We start from the raw sequence: 18633 nt of genomic DNA, 5'->3' as shown, positions 1-18633 counted from the left end.
TGTTGATCACATATTTCTTTAATTGCTCTTTTGCGCTGAAGTGTAGATCAATATGCACAAAAGAAAGAATTTATTTCATGAAATTTACAGTATTTTTAGACAAATAATTGTTAAAAAATGCACAAATCTGTGAAGAACTTTACAAGACACTATGTTGCCCTTGCCTCTACCACCCTTTAAGGGAAAGGGAATTCCCTCAGATTACTCCTAATTATGCTCCTTTTCACCTTCATCCTATGACTTTTCCATTGAAAGAAGCCTATCTGCATTTAAATGTGTCTACCATAGCTCTTTTTTCCTCAAGGGTTTGCCTCTGTCTCCATATGCTTTATGACCATCTTTACAGCTGCTCTTTGGCCAGAATCCATCCAGTTTTAAAGGACACTAGGAAGGTTTTCAGAGTGGAAGGTTATGTGAATGAAGTCCCTTGTCGAGACACTAACCTTAGCAGCTGGCAAAAGAGCATTTTAAATAGGGCCAAGAAGATTTTTGCCTTTGCTACACGACATAGCATGTCTGGGGCACAGCAGCATTGATGGGGCGCTGATAGAGTAACATAGTAAATGACAGCAGATAAAGACCTGAATGGTCCATCCAGTCTGCCCAACCATACATGCTCCATAAATTAATTTAATTGGTCCTTTTTCTTAGATATTTCTAGGCCAAAAACCCAGAGCCCTGCCCGGTAGTGTGCATGCAGCACTCCCAGGGGGAGATTTCCCCTGTCCCACAGCCATGGCTTCTACTATTGTTGCTGAAGCTAATTCTGCCTTCCCTGTCCTCAGTGGCTGAAAAGAAGAGAGGTAGCTAGACACTAAGTAGAGCAAGAGTGAATGCCAGCAGCATGAGCTGTAATCAGTTTGCAAAATCAGATGTAAACAAAAGAAAAAGCAGCTGAGCTGGGGCCTGAATTTCAACAACATGTAGTAGGCAAGGAGACAGAAATAACCACAATGGGAGACACATGTCAGCAACAGAGTGAGCACCATAGGAAAGGAATATGGGGAGACAATACCATTAATATAGCCAGTAGCCCCATCTGCCATATAGAGATTCAGCAGCCTCTTACAACCCTCCATTGCGAAGACTAGCCCACAGCTCTTTCGAGCCTGAGCTTTGTTTGGAAATGCTGCTTTATTTAAGGTTTCTCATGTACTATTATTTAAGGAGGCTTCTCTTTAAGATGGAGGAGACAGGATTCTGCACAGTAGCTGTTACTTCCCATTAGTTGCGACTCTGCAGAAGGGTGACTCTTTAAATCTCTGAGCTCCTCTCCTTCTGCAGTAGAGAACTGCTCCCTCTTCAGTTAGTACCAAAGCAATCGAACTCTACTGAAACAGAAGGAGAAGCACGGGGAGCTTCCTTGGCAACAAACCATATTCTGTTCTACTCTGTAACTTATGATAAAAGAACAATGATTAATAAACATTTAACAATTTATCAGTGAACAACAAATTACACACGAGAAGCTAAGAACCAAACTACTAAGTGCATCTAATAAGAGCCAACACCCCCCCCCCCAAAAAAAAAAAAAGGAGAAAGGGTATAGGAGCCCTCGTTTTCCTGTAGTATTGTCTCTGCTAAATCTTAGATACAGGAGAAAAGGTCCAGAGACGGACATTTGCAACATCGAGGCAGGAATCAGGTGAATCAAAGGCTTCGACAGGCAGAGTGTACAGAATCCTATGTTTTCTATTTGAAAGATTAGCACTAATCTTTCATTCAGTAGCAAAGACATAGGATTCTGTACAGTAGCTGACCAACCAAAGCAGTGAAGACGTCTAGGGAAGGACAGATGAGCCTGCCCGTAGTACTGAGGACCCAAAAACGGCATCCTCTCAAGCCACTACATCCACAAGCAGCTTCCAGAGATCTCAAATGAAGTCAACTGGTTTGATCTTCTACTTCTGACATGCATTTCAAAAAGTTCCTAAAAACGCTCCTCGTCCCAAACAGGATATTACACTCTAAATTGATTCCCTATTCCATATTGTTGCTTTAAGACCATAATCATTCTTACTTAATATCTATTCCTACCCCCTTTATACAACTCTGCTAAATCTCCCTCTATATGTTCTGTGTTTCATATAATTTTTAATATTCTCTCATTTGTTGTAGTTTGCTGCCTCCCTTCAGCTTTTCTTCTTGTAAACCACCTTGAACCGAAAGGCTTTCGCGGTATATAAAGAAAAATTTATGTTATAAACTGGAGGAAGGGATCTCTACAGGAAAGGGCCTGTAACTCCGAGATCTGCCATGCCAAAACAATGGTGACCAAAAACACAGTCTTAACCGAGAGATCCAAGAGGGATGAGGCAGAGGTTCATATGGAGTCCAAGATATGCCCTACAGAACCATACCAAGGTCTCAAGATGGGAACAGTCTGCGCAACAGGGGTCACAATCCGAGTGCCCCCCTCATAAACTGAGTGACATCTGGATGAGATGCCAATGGCTGCATGCTTCTCTGGGCCCTAAAATATGAAAGGCTGGCTACTTGCCCCTTGAGAGACAAAACCGCTAAGCCCTTTTCAAGGCCGGCCTGTAAGAATGCTACAATTACTAGGGTAGGAGCCTTCTCAGGTTCCACCTGTTTCTTGGTGTACCATAAGTCTTCCAGGTCTTTGCATAAGCCGCAAACATTGCAGGCTTTCGTCTGAAAAAGGAAAAACTGAAGAGGAAGCTGTTCTCCACTGCAAAAGGGGAGGAGTTCAGAGTTTTAAAGCGACACCCTTCTGCAGATTTGCAATTAATGGGGAGTTAACAACTACTGTACAGAATACTATGTCTTCGCTACTGAATTTAAAGAGTGTGCAATACAGGCAATACTGCTGCATGACAACACTCAGCTATGTATCATCACAATGTCTACATCATCTCCCAATCAATCAGCAGAATTAGGTGGGAGGGAGGGTATGTTCCTGTAAAGTAGGGAAATGTGAGGAGCACAATCTCTTGGCTGCCTGTGGAAAGAGCAGAGAAGATCCTTGAACAGCACCAGGAACTTGTCCAGTTGATGCTCGTTTGTAGTCCATGGCTTTACCAGGGACCATATGTTGGTCTCAGGGTTGCATACGTATCGCACCGTCCAGTCGTATCACTTCTCCATTAATCATGGGGTTCTCTATGACAGCCTGTATCATGTGTGCATACTCTTTTGGGTCTCCCAACCTGCTAGGATAGGGCACTTGCCTGGCCAAGAAGTTCCTCACCTTTTCAGGCAGACTTGTCAACAGAGGGGTCGCAAACAGGCCTGGTAGAAGAAAAGAAGAGATTACACTAAGCAGTACTAGTGACCTCTTTGGGTCCTATTCTGTGTCACACAAATAGAAGAGTCTGTACAAAATTTCACATCTTTGCAATGCACTTCTGCAAGTCTTGCAAGTCTCCAGTCTCTAAACTCATGAAGACATACTCCTGGTCTTCCACAGACCACCATTAGTACTATAAGAGGAGCCATAGGACACATACCTGGAGCAATGGTAACCACTCGTATTCCTATGGAAGCCAGATCCCGAGCTACAGGCAGGGTCATGCCAACAATTGCTCCTTTGGAGGCAGAATACGCTGCTTGTCCCACCTGCAGAAAGAGAAAAGTGTTTATAGCCCTAACCTTCTTAAGCACAGTTCAACTCATAAATCTCAGATTAGATTAGTTTAATGAAGAGCATTACTAAAGACCAGGACATCAGGTCTTTTCATGACTAACAAGATCAAGAGAATTGGAAGATGCTCTGGAGAGCAATCATTCAGTCTGCCTTTACAAGACCATAACTACATGTTAAAAGGAAGAGAATTCTCTATAGTGCCAATCCCAACATGAATGCTTGCTCATTCCAATGTGTGGATGAGTGATTAAACTGATGGCAGGCAAATAAATCAAGGGCAATAATTTAAATAATGTATTCCATGTGTTCCTTCCCACCTACAATCTCCTACAATTCCCTGGCTTCTATTGACCCCAAACCTACCCTACCTGTCTCTAATCCCATTCCAGCCAACAGAACCTGGACTGTCTTTGAGCTTGTCTCCGAATCACAAGTTTTCAAACTCTGCCTCAAACTAAAAACTTGCAAGTGTACCTTGGACCCTTTCCCCTCCTACCTATTTGAGAATATCTCTACACAGGCCATCGCTTCCCTCACCAATCTTATAAACTCTGCCCTATCATCGGGCCTTTTCTCCTCCGAAATGGGACACATTGCTCTGACTCCCCTAATGAAAAAGACCGACCTTGACCCCTCCATACCATCCAATTACCGTCCAATAGCAAATATCCCTCTCCTAACTAAGATGTTAGAATCTATCATATCCACTCAACTCTCATCCTATCTAGAAAGATTTTCTATTCTCCTACCCCATCAATTCGGCTTCAGACCCAACTTCAGCACCGAATCCCTATTGGCCTCACTAATCTCTAAAGTGCAACAACTCCATTCTCGCAACAAATTCGCTGTGCTTCTACAATTCGACCTCTCTGCAGCTTTCGACGTTATCCAACATGATATCCTAATCTTCCAACTCTCCGAAATAGGCATAAGCTCCTAGACTGGTTCTCAAAATTCCTACGTTCCCGTTCCTACACCGTTAACATAAACGGTACCTCATCCTCCCCCTGGAAGCCGATATGTGGAGTCCCGCAGGGCTCACCCCTCTCTCCTATCCTTTTCAACATCTACATGTCCTCTCTGAAACTCCTCCAGCTCTCCCCCCTTGAAACTCTCTACACCTATGCCAACGACATCCTCATCCTCCTCGAGACCAACTCGAACCTCACTAACCTCGCTGAAAACATATCCGCATGTATCCTGGGCCCAATCTGTACAAATGAAACTAAACGAGTCCAAAACAAAATTGCTTTGGCTTGGCCCAATATTAGATCATTTACCCACCTCCATCCCACTATCTTCCGGCCCCACTCTTCATCTTGAATTTTCAAGCAAAGTCCTGGGCATCATCATGGACTCTTATCTCTTCTTCAATGACCACCTCAACTCCTTGAAAAAAAATGCTTCTTTGACCTTCATATGCTGAGGAAAGTGAGATCCTACTTTCATCATTCTCACTTCGCCGTCCTTGTTCAATCCACCATCCTCTCTAGACTGGACTATTGCAACTCCATCTTTATAAGCCTAACTAAGAAAAACCTCTATACACTTCAGCTAATTCAGAATGCCGCGGCTAAGCTCATTTTCGCAAGAGGCAAGTTCGACCACGTCTCTCCACTTCTGTCCAAGCTTCACTGGCTTCCAGTACATTCCAGAATCCTCTTTAAATGTGCCTGCTTAGCGTTCAAGATCCTACACGGCATCCTTCCTCCCGTTATTCCACTCCTTTGGAATGCCTCAAACCCTAACTGCTCCAGATCCTCCCAAAAACTGAAACTATCATTCCCTTCTACAAAAGGCATATCCCGCACAGGAAAACTAGGAACATCTCTCCCCTTTAGAATCACAGAACTCTGGAACAACTTCACCTCCCCGCTCAGAAATTCAAACTCCCTCCAACTCTTCCGCAAACACCTGAAAACTTGGCTCTTTTCAAAAATCTAACACCTCCCGCTCTCTGGTACCTTGACCCCTCTCTACCCTCTTAGTTCCTTTCCTATTACCCTTCTTCTTCTGGAGTTCCTTTCTATCCTAATTCTGTAAACCGTGCCGAGCTCTACGCTTGCGGAGATCGCGCGGTATACAAACCTAAAGTTTAGTTTAATTTCAGCAACACCTCATACTTCAAGGAGAATGATAAATCAAGAGCGTCTACAACTGATGATGAAAAAAATACATATCCAAAACATGAATCGACATACATTTAACCTACTTTGTAATGTAGGTTATGCACAGATGGGGAAGGGACCTTTGGGTCATAAGTGTCTGTGAATCTGAAGAAACAGTGAGACAATGCAGTTGCTCTAGCCAGAAAGATGCTGGGCTGTATAAGGAGAGGCATAAGCCAACAGAAGAAAGGAGATGTTTATGCCTTGTACAGGTTGTTGGTGAGGCTCCAGGGAGTATCGTCTTCAATTTTGGAGACCGTATATAACGAAGCATATAAGACGACTTGAACTGGCCCAGAGAAAGGCAACAAAAATGGTAAGGGGTTTGAGCCAAAAGGCATACAAGAAGAGATTGGAAGATCTGAATATGTATATTCTAGAGGACAGGAGGAACAGGGGAGATATGATACAGACAATTAAATATTTAAAAGGTATTAATACAGAACCAAATCTTTTCCAGAGAAGTGAAAATAATAAAACTAGAAGGCATAAATTGAGATTGTGGGGTGGTAGGCTTAAGAGCAACGTTAGGAAATTCTTTTTCACAGAAAGGGTGGTGGATGCCTGGAATGCCTTTCCGAGAGAAGTAGTGGAGAGCAAAACGATGACAGAATTCAAATAAGCATGGGATAAACACAGAGAATCTCTAATCAGAAAGTGAAAGGTATAAATTGAACTAGGGCTGAACTGAGCAGATTTACTGGGTCTGTGTCCTATCTATGGCTATCTGGTTTGGTATGAGATGGAGTGGACTTTGGGAATTCCAGTAATTTGGGATGGTTTAGATAGGCTGGAATGAGCTTCAACAACAACTCCAATAATTGGAACCTAAGGACTGTCCCAGGTGGACTTTGACAGTCTATGGTCCAGAAATATAAGACAATTTAATTGTGAATTCATAATGTGTAACTATTGGGCAGACCAAATGGACCATTCTTTATCTGCCATACTGCTGGATGTTGATTGGGATATCCCTATTGCGGGGTCTTCTAGATGTAAGGAAATTCTGGATTCTCTACAAGGAGAATTGTTCCAGCAGTTGGTAATGGAACCCACACGGGATGGGATCATACAGGATTTAGTAGTGCTTACAAACGGGGAAAGTGCTTCTGATGTTACAGTGGGTGATCATCTGGCATCCAGTGATCACTACATGTTATATTGTAATATTAAGACGGGTATAGAGAGGGCCCATTCAAAAGCAAAGGTTCTTGACTTTTAAAAAAAACTAACTTTCTTCGGATGGGGGTTTACATCAAAAAATTATTGTCTGGATGGGACTGTCTGGAAGGAGCGCAAATGCGGTGGGCAAAACTGAAAGGAGCAATTATAAGGGCAACAAACCTTTTTGTGAGGCAAGTAAGTAAAAGTAAGAGGAAAAGAAGGCCGCTTTGGTTCTCAAAAGTAGTAGCTGAGAAGGTAAGGAATAAGAGGTTAGCTTTCAAAAACTACAAAAGATCACACAAAGAGGAAGACAGGCAAAAATATCTGGAAAAGTTAAGAGGCTGGTCATGTAGTCAGGAAAGCAAAGATGCAAATGGAAGAAGAAAATAGTTGACACGATAAATGGGGGAGACAAGACTTTTTTAGATATATTAGTAACAGGAAGAAGTGCAAAAGTGGCATTGTGAGACTCAAAGGTGAAGGGGAGGAATATGTAGAAGCTAATAAAGAAAAAGACAAATTGCTTAACAAATATTTCTTTTCTGTGTTCACAGCTGAAGTGCCGGGAGCGGGACCACAGAAGACAAACGTGAATAGGGATGGAGGAGTACTAGACCCTGATCGATTTTCAGAGGGTTGTGTTTGTGAGGAGCTAGCTAAAATAAGGGTAGACAAAGCGATGGGGCCAGATGGTGTACATCCGAGGGTGCTGAGGGAATTTAGGGAAGTTCTGGTAACTCCACTGACTGAACTTTTCAATGAGTCTCTAGAGTCGGGAGTGGTACCGGAGGCTGGAGAAGGGCAAATGTGGTCCCTCTTCACAAAAGTGGAAGTAAGGAAGAAGCAGGGAATTACAGGCCGGTAAGTCTGACTTCTGTGGTAAACAAATTAATGGAAACACATTTAAAAGAGAATGGTCAAGTTTCTGAAATCCTATGGATTACAGGACCGGAGGCAACATGGATTCACTAGAGGTAGGTCTTGTCAGACAAATCTGATCAATTTCTTTGACTGGATGACCAGAGAATTGGATAGAGGATGTGCACTAGATGTGGTGTATTTAGATTTTAAGCCTTTGACAGTGTTCCACAAAGACTTCTAATAAATAAACTGAATGCCCTTGGGATGGGTCCCAAAGTGACAGGCTGGGTCAAGAACTTGTTGAGTGGAAGGCGACAGAGGGTAGTGATCAATGGAGATCGCTGTGAGGAAAGGGATGTTACCAGTGGTATGCCTCAAGGTTCTGTTCTTGGGCCTGTTCTTTTTAACATTTTTATAAATGATATTGCTGAAGGGTTGTCGGGTAAGATTTGCCTCTTTACGGCGATACCAAAATGTGCAACAGAGTAGACACGTCAGATGGTGTGATAACATGAAGAAAGAAATGGCGAAGCTTGAAGAATGGTCTGAAATTTGGCAGCTAAAATTTAATGCTAAGAAATGCAAGCTCATGCATTTGGGCTGCAAAAACCCGAGGGAACAGTACAGTTTAGGGAATGAAAAATTTATATGCATGACAGAAGAGTGGGACTTGGGTGTGATTGTATGTGATGATCTTAAGGTGGCCAAACAGGCTGAAAAGGTTATGGTGGATGCTAAGTTGCATGTGGAGATGTATAGCCAGTAGGAAAAAGGAGGTATTGATTCCCCTGTATAAGACTTTGGCGAGACCTCATTTAAATATTGTGTACAATTTTGGAGGCTGCACCTTCAAAAAGATATAAAAAGGAAGGAGCTACCGGAGGGTACTTGGAGAGAGGAGACTTTTGCCTGAACTAAAACAGCCTCAGCAACTTTCTTTGTTTGCTTTAACTTTCTCCTGCCTGCGGGGTGCTGAATCGGACAGGCATAGGAAGAGACGGCCGGTGACATCATCAGGGTCCGTCTCCTCTGTATGAAAAAGCGCTGCCTCTGCTAGGCACAGCCGCAGGGAGTGGCTAAAGGGGCGTGCCCTAAGGGGCACGTCTTGCCCCTTGGAGCCATGAGGAGTCGGGAGGTGTTGAGGGTATATACCATCAATTGGGTAAGATATTTTTGTACTTATATTAATGGGTAAAAGAAAAGCTAAAACCAAAAGCTCCACCCCTTCTGCAGCTGGCCCTATGGCCATTTAATACCTGTTACCCTCTCGCAAGCAAGCCAGGAGTATGCTTCCATTTCTGGTGCATCCTTAAGTCCCCTCGATAGGACTCCACCCCTTCTACCATTATCTGATAGGGAGCTCATGTCAGCCGGTACTAATACTTCTGAGGAACCCTGAAAATCAATTACTATGTTCAAATTACAACATATATCATTACCTAAAGTATTAACACTATTGGATTCTAATGATGATAAATCGGGGACCTCAGAGGATCCAAAGGATATTACCTTGAAAGACTTGTGGTTGCTAAATAAGAGTGTGGAAGGGTTATTAAGATCAGTTGTTAAACAATCTTCTGACTTTTCTGTTGAAGTTGTAAAGAAGTTTGAGAGTGTGGGTTCCAACTTATACCTAGTAGATAAAAGATTAATGTTGGTTGAAGCACAGACATCCACGCTGCATCAAGTTTCGACTTCTGCGGTTAAGGATGCCTGTGCAATTCATTCAAAAATGGAAATTATGGAGAATTTGTCATGCTCTAAAAATCTCCGATTTGTTAATTTTCCTGTGACTCACCTGATATCTCCAGAGATTTTATTATGAAAATATCTGAAAGAGATATTAGGTTTAACAAATGCAGAAACTTTTCTTATACAAAACTGTTATTATATCCCACAGAAAAAAAAGAGTAACAACAGATCAAGGAGCAGATTTTCTGGTTTCTACAGATTTTGATTTGATTTAACTCATTTCCTAGAAGACTCCCAAGATATTATTAAAATCAGGGCTACTCTTTTGATGACTTGTTTAAGTGAGTTAGATAAAAATTTATTGATGAGGTTAAACTTTTAAAATAAAACAACTAAATTCTGTGGGGATAATGTTTTGATATTTTCCGATGTTGCTAGAGCAACTCAAATGCGAAGGAAAGAATTTCTTCAGTTAAAACCTAGGGTTATAGCTCTAGCAGCAACTTTCTTTTAAAAATTTCCTTTTAAGTGTATAATTAAATTAAAATACAAGAGAAGGAATTTATTTTTTGGGACCCTACTCAGCTTCAGTAATTTTTAAGTTTTCGTGAACAAGGGAAAGATAGTGTGAAATAGCTTGGGAACTGATCTTTGAAAGAAACCAAAGGAAAAGAGAAAAAGCACTAGAATGATTTAACTTGGGGAGGGGTTCTTATCTTCAAGTTTAATATTTCATTTTCTTTAATTGTATTTGAAATTAAGGTGGCCCCCCCAAATTAATGTGGGCTAGAAAGATTTGTATTAGATACTGGTTATATTTTTTCCTGATGTATATCTTTATCCTTTACTGTTCTTTAAAAATTGTAGAATAAAAATTTAATAAATTAATAAATAAAAAGATATAAAAAGGATGGAGTCTGTCCAGGGGGAAGGCTACTAAAATGGTATGTGGTTTTCATCATAAGGCATATGGGGACAGACTTAAAGATCTCAATCTGTATACTTTGGAGGAAAGGTGTGAGAGGGGAGATATGAAAGACGTTTAAATATCTATGTAATGTAAATGCGCATGAGTCAAGTTTCTTTCATTTGAAAGGAAACTCTGCAATGAGAGGGCATAGGATGAGAGGGCATAGGCTCCAAAGTAATCTATGGAAATACTTTTTCACAGAAAGGGTGGTAGATGCATGGAACAGTCTCCCGGAAGAGGTAGTAGAGACAGAGCCTGTGTCTGAATTCTTCTCTCTCTCTGAATTCAAAAGGGCCTGGGATAGGCATGTGGGATTTCTCGGAGAGAAAGAGATGATGGTTACTGCGTTTGGGCCATTTGGCCTTTATCTGCCATCATGTTTCTAAATAATAAAAAGGACACAAATTTATTGTGGTACATTTCAAAGGTTTAGACTGAATTTACATGCCATGGCTGTTTGGCTAGAGGACCACAGATTAAATCTAAAACCCAGGGGATGAGCGGATGTCAGTGTTGTGAGCTCCCGAGCCTCCTCTCTATTTTTGTTTAATTCCCCCCGTTAAACTGCATTTAAGTTACATCGGAGCTACTGGGCAGAACATCACCTGTCTGCCTGGAGCAAGAGTAAAGGATGTGACCAACAGGATCTCCAGGATCATAGATGGCGCACGGGGAGTGGACACCGCTGTGCTTATCCACGTAGGAACAAATGATGTGAGCGGGCGGAAGTATGACAGGGAAGAGCTGAAGGGCCAGCTCCGCTCACTCGGAAGACAACTGAAGATCAGGGAGGTGAAGGTGGCCTTCTCTGAAATCCTCCCTGTACCAAGAGCAGATGGAAAGAGACAAGGGGAATTGCAAGTGATCAACGCCTGGATGAGACGATGGTGCGAAGACGAAGGCTTCGACTTCGTGCGCAACTGGACGGCGTTCTGGGGAAAAAGTAAATACTACAGAAGGGATGGACTACACCTCAACAAGGAAGGAGCAAGAGTTTTGGCAGGCAACATGAAGAAAGCAATAGAGAAGGCTTTAAACTGAAGGACAGGGGAAAGCCGACAGTCGACCACCGGTCGATGGCACGGACAACAGGATGCCCCGACGTAGGAACAAAGGACTACTACTCATACACAAGAGAGGTCGACCTCACAGCCAACAAAGGAGAACAAGCAGGAAGGGACAACTCAGACACAGGAGGGGATGACCACACAGCAAACATGGGAGATAACACAGGAGCAGTAAAGGATACCGTAAATGAAACTGTAAGGACAGCCAAGAGCAGAAGGTCCAAAAAGGTAACACGAAGGGAACTTAGATGTATGTATACAAATGCTAGAAGTCTAGGAAACAAAATGGGAGAACTAGAGACGATAGCAAGACATGAGAACATGGATATCATTGGCATAACAGAAACATGGTGGAATGAAGAAAACAAATGGGACACAGTACTACAGGGATACAAACTATATAGAAGGGATCGAGAAGGGCAGAAAGGTGGAGGTATTGCCCTATATGTTAAGGAAGGAATAGATTCTGTTGGAATGATTACAACAGACAGGAAAGAGAAGCTGGAGTCCCTCTGGATCAAAATTCCTGGTCACAATGGCGCAGATACAAAAATTGGCCTTTACTATCGTCCCCCAGGACAGGCGGAGGTCACTGACTCAGAAATGATGGAGGAAATCAAACAAGTATGCAAGACAGGCAATGTAGTTATATTGGGAGACTTCAATTTCCCAGGAATAGACTGGAAACTAGGAGCCTCCAACTGCGGCAAGGAGGCCAAGTTCCTGGAGGTGCTAGGGGATTGCTTCCTGGAGCAAATGGTAAAAGAGCCGACAAGAGGCGACGCCACCTTGGACTTGGTCCTAAATGGTCTCACCGGACCGATAACAGAAGTAGAAGTCATGGTTCCACTGGGAACGAGTGATCACAATGTAATCAACTTTAAACTTGACATCGGGAAAGGGAAACATTCCAAAACCTTAACCACCACCTTAAACTTTAAAAAGGGTAAATACGATTGCATGAGAGCCATGGTAACAAAACGACTCGAGAAGATGGTGGACAAACTTGAAACAGTAGACCAGGCATGGTGCCTATTGAAAAATACTATTGCAGAAGCACAAGATCTCTACATTCCGAGGATTTCCAAAGATCGGAGAACTAAAGGCAAAGGAGAACCAGCATGGCTTACCATACAGGTGAAGGAAGCCATAAAAGAAAAGAAGGACTCTTTCAAAAAATGGAAATGCACGAAGACAACCGAAGCCTGGAACAAACATAAAGATGAACAGAAGAAATGTCACAAGGCGGTGAGGGATGCAAAACAGGACTATGAGGAAAAAATAGCCCGGGAGGCCAAAACTTCAAGCCCTTCTTTAGATACGTGAAAGGGAAAAAACCTGCAAAAGAGGCAGTGGGACCCTTGGACGACATGGGAAGAAAAGGGTACATCAAGGAAGATAAACAAATCGCAGACAAACTAAATTCCTTCTTTGCGTCTGTCTTTACGAAGGAGGACACCTCAACAATACCTGAAGTGGAGAAACTGTTTACAGGAGAAATAGAGGACAGCCTCACCACAGTTGAAGTGAACTTAGATCAGATATACTACCAGATCGACAAACTTAAAAGTGACAAATCCCCTGGACCGGATGAAATTCACCCGAGAGTCTTGAAGGAATTGAAGGTCGAAATCGGAGAGTTACTGCAAAAACTTGCAAACCTGTCAATCAGAACTGGTCAGATACCAGACGACTGGAGGAAAGTGAACGTCACGCCAATTTTCAAAAAAGGATCGAGAGGAGAACCGGGCAACTATAGACCTGTGAGTCTTACATCTGTCCCCGGCAAGATGATTGAATCACTGATCAAGGATAGCATAGTTCAGCACTTGGACACACATGACTTGATGAAACCCAGTCAACATGGATTCAGGAAAGGGAAATCGTGTTTGACGAATTTACTCCAATTCTTTGAGACCGTGAACGAGCAAATTGATAGTGGAAAGCCGGTGGACATAATATACTTGGACTTCCAGAAAGCATTTGACAAAGTTCCACACAAAAGACTTCTTAGGAAACTACAAAGCCATGGCATAGAGGGAGATATACAAAGATGGATAGGCAAATGGCTGGAAAACAGGAAGCAGAGAGTGGGCATAAATGGGAAGTTCTCCGACTGGGAGAAAGTGACTAGTGGTGTACCCCAAGGCTCGGTACTTGGGCCGATCCTTTTTAATATTTATATCAATGACCTGGAAAACGGAACATCCAGTGAGATCATCAAGTTTGCAGACGACACAAAACTCTGCCGGGCAATCAGATCGCAGGAGGACAGTGAGGAACTCCAGAGCGACTTGTGTCGGTTAGAAAAATGGGCGGAGAAATGGCAGATGAAGTTCAACGTGGAGAAATGCAAGGTAATGCATTTAGGCAGTAAAAATAAGGAATACGAGTACAGAATGTCAGGTGCAACTCTGGGAAAAAGTGAACAAGAAAGGGATCTGGGTGTACTGATAGATAGGACCCTGAAGCCGTCGGCACAATGCGCGGCAGCGGCAAATAAGGCAAATAGAATGTTGGGCATGATAAAGAAAGGAATCTCGAGTAGATCGGAGAAAGTTATAATGCCGCTTTATAGGGCAATGGTCAGACCCCACTTGGAATACTGCGTCCAACATTGGTCTCCCTACTTAAAGAAGGATATAAAACTGCTGGAGAGGGTGCAGAGACGAGCAACTAAACTAGTGAAGGGTATGGAGAAACTGGAATATGAGGATCGACTTAAAACACTGGGATTGTTCTCCCTTGAGAAAAGGAGACTGCGTGGGGATATGATCGAAACCTTCAAAATACTGAAAGGAATCGACAAATTAGAGCAGAAAAAACTATTTACATTGTCCAATTTGACACGGACAAGAGGACATGAAATGAAGCTAAGGGGGGGCAAGTTCAGGACTAATATCAGGAAGTTCTGCTTCACACAGAGAGTGGTTGACATCTGGAATACTCTCCCAGGGGAGATTATTGCGGAATCGACAGTCCTAGGCTTCAAAAGCAAACTAGATGCATATCTCCTTGAGAGAGGCATATAAAGATATGGTTGGCTATAAAATAAGCCAGGTGTATACCTAGCAGGGCCTCCGCGTGTGCGGATCGCCGGACTTGATGGACCGAAGGTCTGATCCGGAGATGGCGCTTCTTATGTTCTTATCAAGACCCAACGCATCATTTGGACCAGGAGTTTTTGCTTCCATGTCATCAATACTGCCCTGATGTGGAGGAGATCAGGGCCGCAATGGTAATTCTAAGATGGTGGAAGGTGAATTAACCCCACAGCCTTCTGAGGTGGCCCAAGAGGTGCAGCTGATCCTGCAGGTCTCCCTTACCACCAAATTACAACCCATAGTGGATAAATTAGATGCAGTGGACAATCGCCTTGAATCAATGCATGGTAATTTTACCTCTTATCAGCAGCGCCTTTCGGATTTGGAAGATCACGTGCAGCAGGCAGAAGACAATCACTGTCGCCTTCGGGCACAAATTGAAGCTCTAGAAACCAAAATTTATGACTTGGAAAATCGGTCCCAAAGGGAAAACCTTCGCTTGGTGGGCCTACCAGAATCTATAAAGGACGGTGAGCGCTGTCCTTTTTTAGAGAAATGGCTTATGCAGGCCTTGAAGCTGCAGTTGTCCCTTGGTCCTTTACAAATTGAACAGGAACACAGGATTGGCCGGGAGTAGGAGCCAGGCTCGAAGGCCCGAACAGTCATATTGAAAATATGAAGTACATGCCAGAGCCTGATTCTTCATCGGATACAGGCTCTATGGCCTGAATGTCCAACAGCTGGCTCGGACACTGGCTGCCTTTTCCAGCCGGCCGGCTGGCTGTGGAATCCACAAACAGATCCAATTGGGGGTGATAGAACTCGATCTTGTGACCCTCTCAAATCAGATCCAGGACTAAACAGTGAGGAAATTTTCTCCTGAAGTAAAGGCTGCTTTGTTTACCTCATTGGAATAACTATGAGACGGCATTGTATCTTCCAAAACAGACAATATTCGTTTATTGTTAGTATAAAAACTTACAGTATTACAGCAGCAGAGACATATCAGAAAAATGTATTATCAGTTTAGAATATGCAATGGAGAGAAGAACTTGCACCCATATGCTTAGCAAGGGGCTAGCAGATCCCCGTAGCATAAGTAAGTGAATCTCTCTCTGGCTTTACCTAAAATGCACGTGTTTTTTATACAGAGCAATTCTTCCTTTGTTCCAAAAAAGTCCATCCCCGAATTCTGGTTATGTAATCCCCTATTGGTACATAAAATAATGTATACCTAACTCCTCCTCTCAGTCCACGCCTCTCTCACTCCCTCCCACGAGAGGGGCCCGGGCAGTCCAGAAACAGAGGGCACTTCATGAACTTCTTCCTTATCACCTTGCTGAGGCTGATTTGTTTGTTCTACAACACTGTATGTCTTCAGGATGGTGTCCTTGTAGACAGTCTTATGCAGAAAACTGAAACAAAGATGCAAGGGTGACATTCCAGCATCCTGGCCATGCCTGGATCCATGGCTTGCTTCAGAGACAGGCACCAGGCCCCCAAATCCCTACTCCCCCTTCATCCTTCAGGGATTGTTACTTGTTATGGGTGTTTTATAGCTTCTCAGGGTGCCTTGCATATGTCATACGGCACTGATAACAGCTCAGTACAAATGAACAATGGCCACCGAACCTTGGAGAAGTATCCTCCTTAGGAAGACAAGAACTAGGCCAGTAGTAGTAGCATTTCAAAAGGATACATGCATTCATAGATTAGCAAAGTACAAGCTGTTCCATCTGGTTAGCTTGTAAAGAAAGGCTGCTTTAGACTGTGAGAAAATATGTGTTAAAATGGCTGTAGTGTCCAACATACACAAGGTAGTCCTCCACCAGGTAGTTCAGTATGTCCAGGTTATCCAACTCACTCCCATGCTCTCCAGAACGTCAACAGTCTTCTGCCAATGAGCAGGAGCGTGGCTGCCACTTTCGTATCATTGTGTCTTCTTGGAGGCTGGTTTGACGCAAGACACCAAAGGTTGCTGACATCTAGAGTTGCCAAGTCCTTGTTTGGATCCCTAGTAGGATCCTGCAAAATACTGGCAATAACATCTAGAGGACCAAAAATTGCTGCACTGAAGTGTTTTGAGATGTAAATTGGAGGGTGTAGAATCTTGGCTTGTGGTGTAATACATTATGTTATTATCTTTTAGAGTCTACCCTGGACCTGAAGAAGAATTTGAAATGCGTCGGGATACACAGGGGAGACGTGTTAACTAAAAGATATTCACTACAAAGCTAAGGGCTCCTTTTACGAAGGTGCGCTAGCGGTTTTAGCGCATTCTACAATGCTGCCCGCACTAGACGCTAACGCCTCCATACAGCTGGCGTTAGTATTTTCCGTGTAGCGTGGGGTTAGCGCACGGCATTATAGCGCGCGCAAAAAACGCTAGCGCACCTTCATAAAAGGAGCCTTAAATTTAACATTATTTAGCTATAAAATGAAAAATGAGCTTTAAAATACAGTGGTACCTCGGTTTACGAGTGCACCGGTCGCCGCAACCTGAGGTCCCCCCAACCCACTCGAACCCTCTTCTTACTTTGCTGTAGCCTCCGCAGTGGCACCGGCACCAGCATGTCCTGTGCGTGGTGCTGGTGCCTGAAGATCTGCTTCCTGTGCTGGGCCTTGAGCATGTGCGCATGCTCAAGGCCTGAGAGTTCACGTCGAACGTGAACTCTCACGTCGAACGTGAACTCTCACGTCGAACGTGAACTCTCACGTCGAACATGAACTCTCAAGGCCCAGCACAGGAAGCAGATTTTCAGGCACCGGCACTACATACAGGACATGCTGGTGCCGCTGCGGAGGCTACAGCAAAGTAAGAAGAGGGTTCGGGTGGGTTGGGGGGACCTCAGGTCACGGCGGGGGGGGGGTGCCCGATGGCGGCGAGGGGAGGGTGCCGGTTCACGGGGGGGGCCTTCGGGGGGAGCAATGCCGGTTCTCGTGGGGGGGGGGGGGGCGGGAACCTATCAAAGCGAGTTTCCATTATTTCCTATGGGGAAACTCGCTTTGATAAACGAGCATTTTGGATTACGAGCATGCTCCTGGAACGGATTATGCTCGTAATCCAAGGTACCACTGTAATTCATAAGAAGAAAAAATAGGTGCACGGAATTAGTGAGGATTGTAGCCGTGCGGTGTTGTTACACCATCGGAAATCTGAAGACCCTATGCACATTAAGTATTACATGTTAAAGCTCATGCTCGATTGGGAAGTTGATTGGGATCAGATATTTTAAGAAGTGCAATTTATAAGGTTTACCCTTTTAAGACAGAGTTTACAAGGTGACCATAAGAATATCACTTTAACAAGGTCTGTTACCAGGCTAAATGCTGTCCTGAGCAGTTCCACTAGGTGACATTCATTTCAAATTATTTCAGTCAGCTGTGAAGAAGCCATATACTAGCGGCTGTATAATTTTTGCACATGCAATGTCTGTTCAATACAGTTATATTGCCTGCCCCTGAAGAAACAAGAGTCACTGATGAAATCTGGATCCTTGTTGGGGATTGGAAGAAGTTATACTTGTGTATGAGATGAGAACTCTGTTGAAATTTGTGTACCTTTTCGGTTTTTCCCATGGAATAATTTTAAAGATAAGTGCACATATCTCTCTCTGACTGTTGTGACCTCTCTCTGTTTTGTCACCTGGTTTTCACTCACCTGCCCTTCGAAGGCAGCAACGCTAGCAGTATTGATGATAACACCTCTGCACCCATCCTCATCTGGTTCATTCTTACCCATTTCACCAGCTGTCAGGCGGATCACATTAAATGTTCCAATAGTGTTTACCTGTGAGAAAAGTCAGAGCAAACTAAGTCTAAACTCAAGGTGACAAATATTTTGCTCCCTAAGTGATGTTGCTTACCTCCAGCACCTTCCTGAAATCTTCTAGATTGTGGTAAAGGTCTTTTTTAATGTGGTAAGTTTTTTCAGCTACTGCAATCCCTGCACAATTCACAGCCACGTCCAAACGCCCAAATGTGTCCCTTGCCAAGGCCAGAGCGTTCTTCACATCAACCTCGGATGTCACCTGAACAGAAAAAGAACAGAATATCTAGG

At 43.5% G+C, this 18633-nt stretch overlaps 1 protein-coding gene across 4 annotated transcripts in view; it reads right to left on the bottom strand.

The window, feature by feature from the left end:
- The window catches only part of HSD17B10 (hydroxysteroid 17-beta dehydrogenase 10), a 36623-nt gene continuing 17990 nt past the window's right edge, over positions 1-18633 (bottom strand). For all 4 annotated transcript variants that reach the window (XM_033921988.1, XM_033921999.1, XM_033922008.1 and 1 more), the window contains 4 exons: positions 18440-18604; positions 18235-18363; positions 3471-3579; positions 1-3252 (listed from right to left, as the gene is read on the bottom strand). In XM_033921988.1, the coding sequence (XP_033777879.1) occupies positions 3062-3252; positions 3471-3579; positions 18235-18363; positions 18440-18604 (594 nt within the window). In that variant the 3' untranslated portion in view covers positions 1-3061. The remainder of the gene's footprint in view (positions 3253-3470; positions 3580-18234; positions 18364-18439; positions 18605-18633) is intronic.

Source organism: Geotrypetes seraphini, chromosome 1 (assembly GCF_902459505.1).
Source record: "Geotrypetes seraphini chromosome 1, aGeoSer1.1, whole genome shotgun sequence".
NCBI lineage: Eukaryota > Metazoa > Chordata > Amphibia > Gymnophiona > Dermophiidae > Geotrypetes > Geotrypetes seraphini.
The sequence above is the reverse complement of the archived record's forward strand: the minus strand, read 5'-3'. Positions and strand labels throughout refer to the sequence as shown.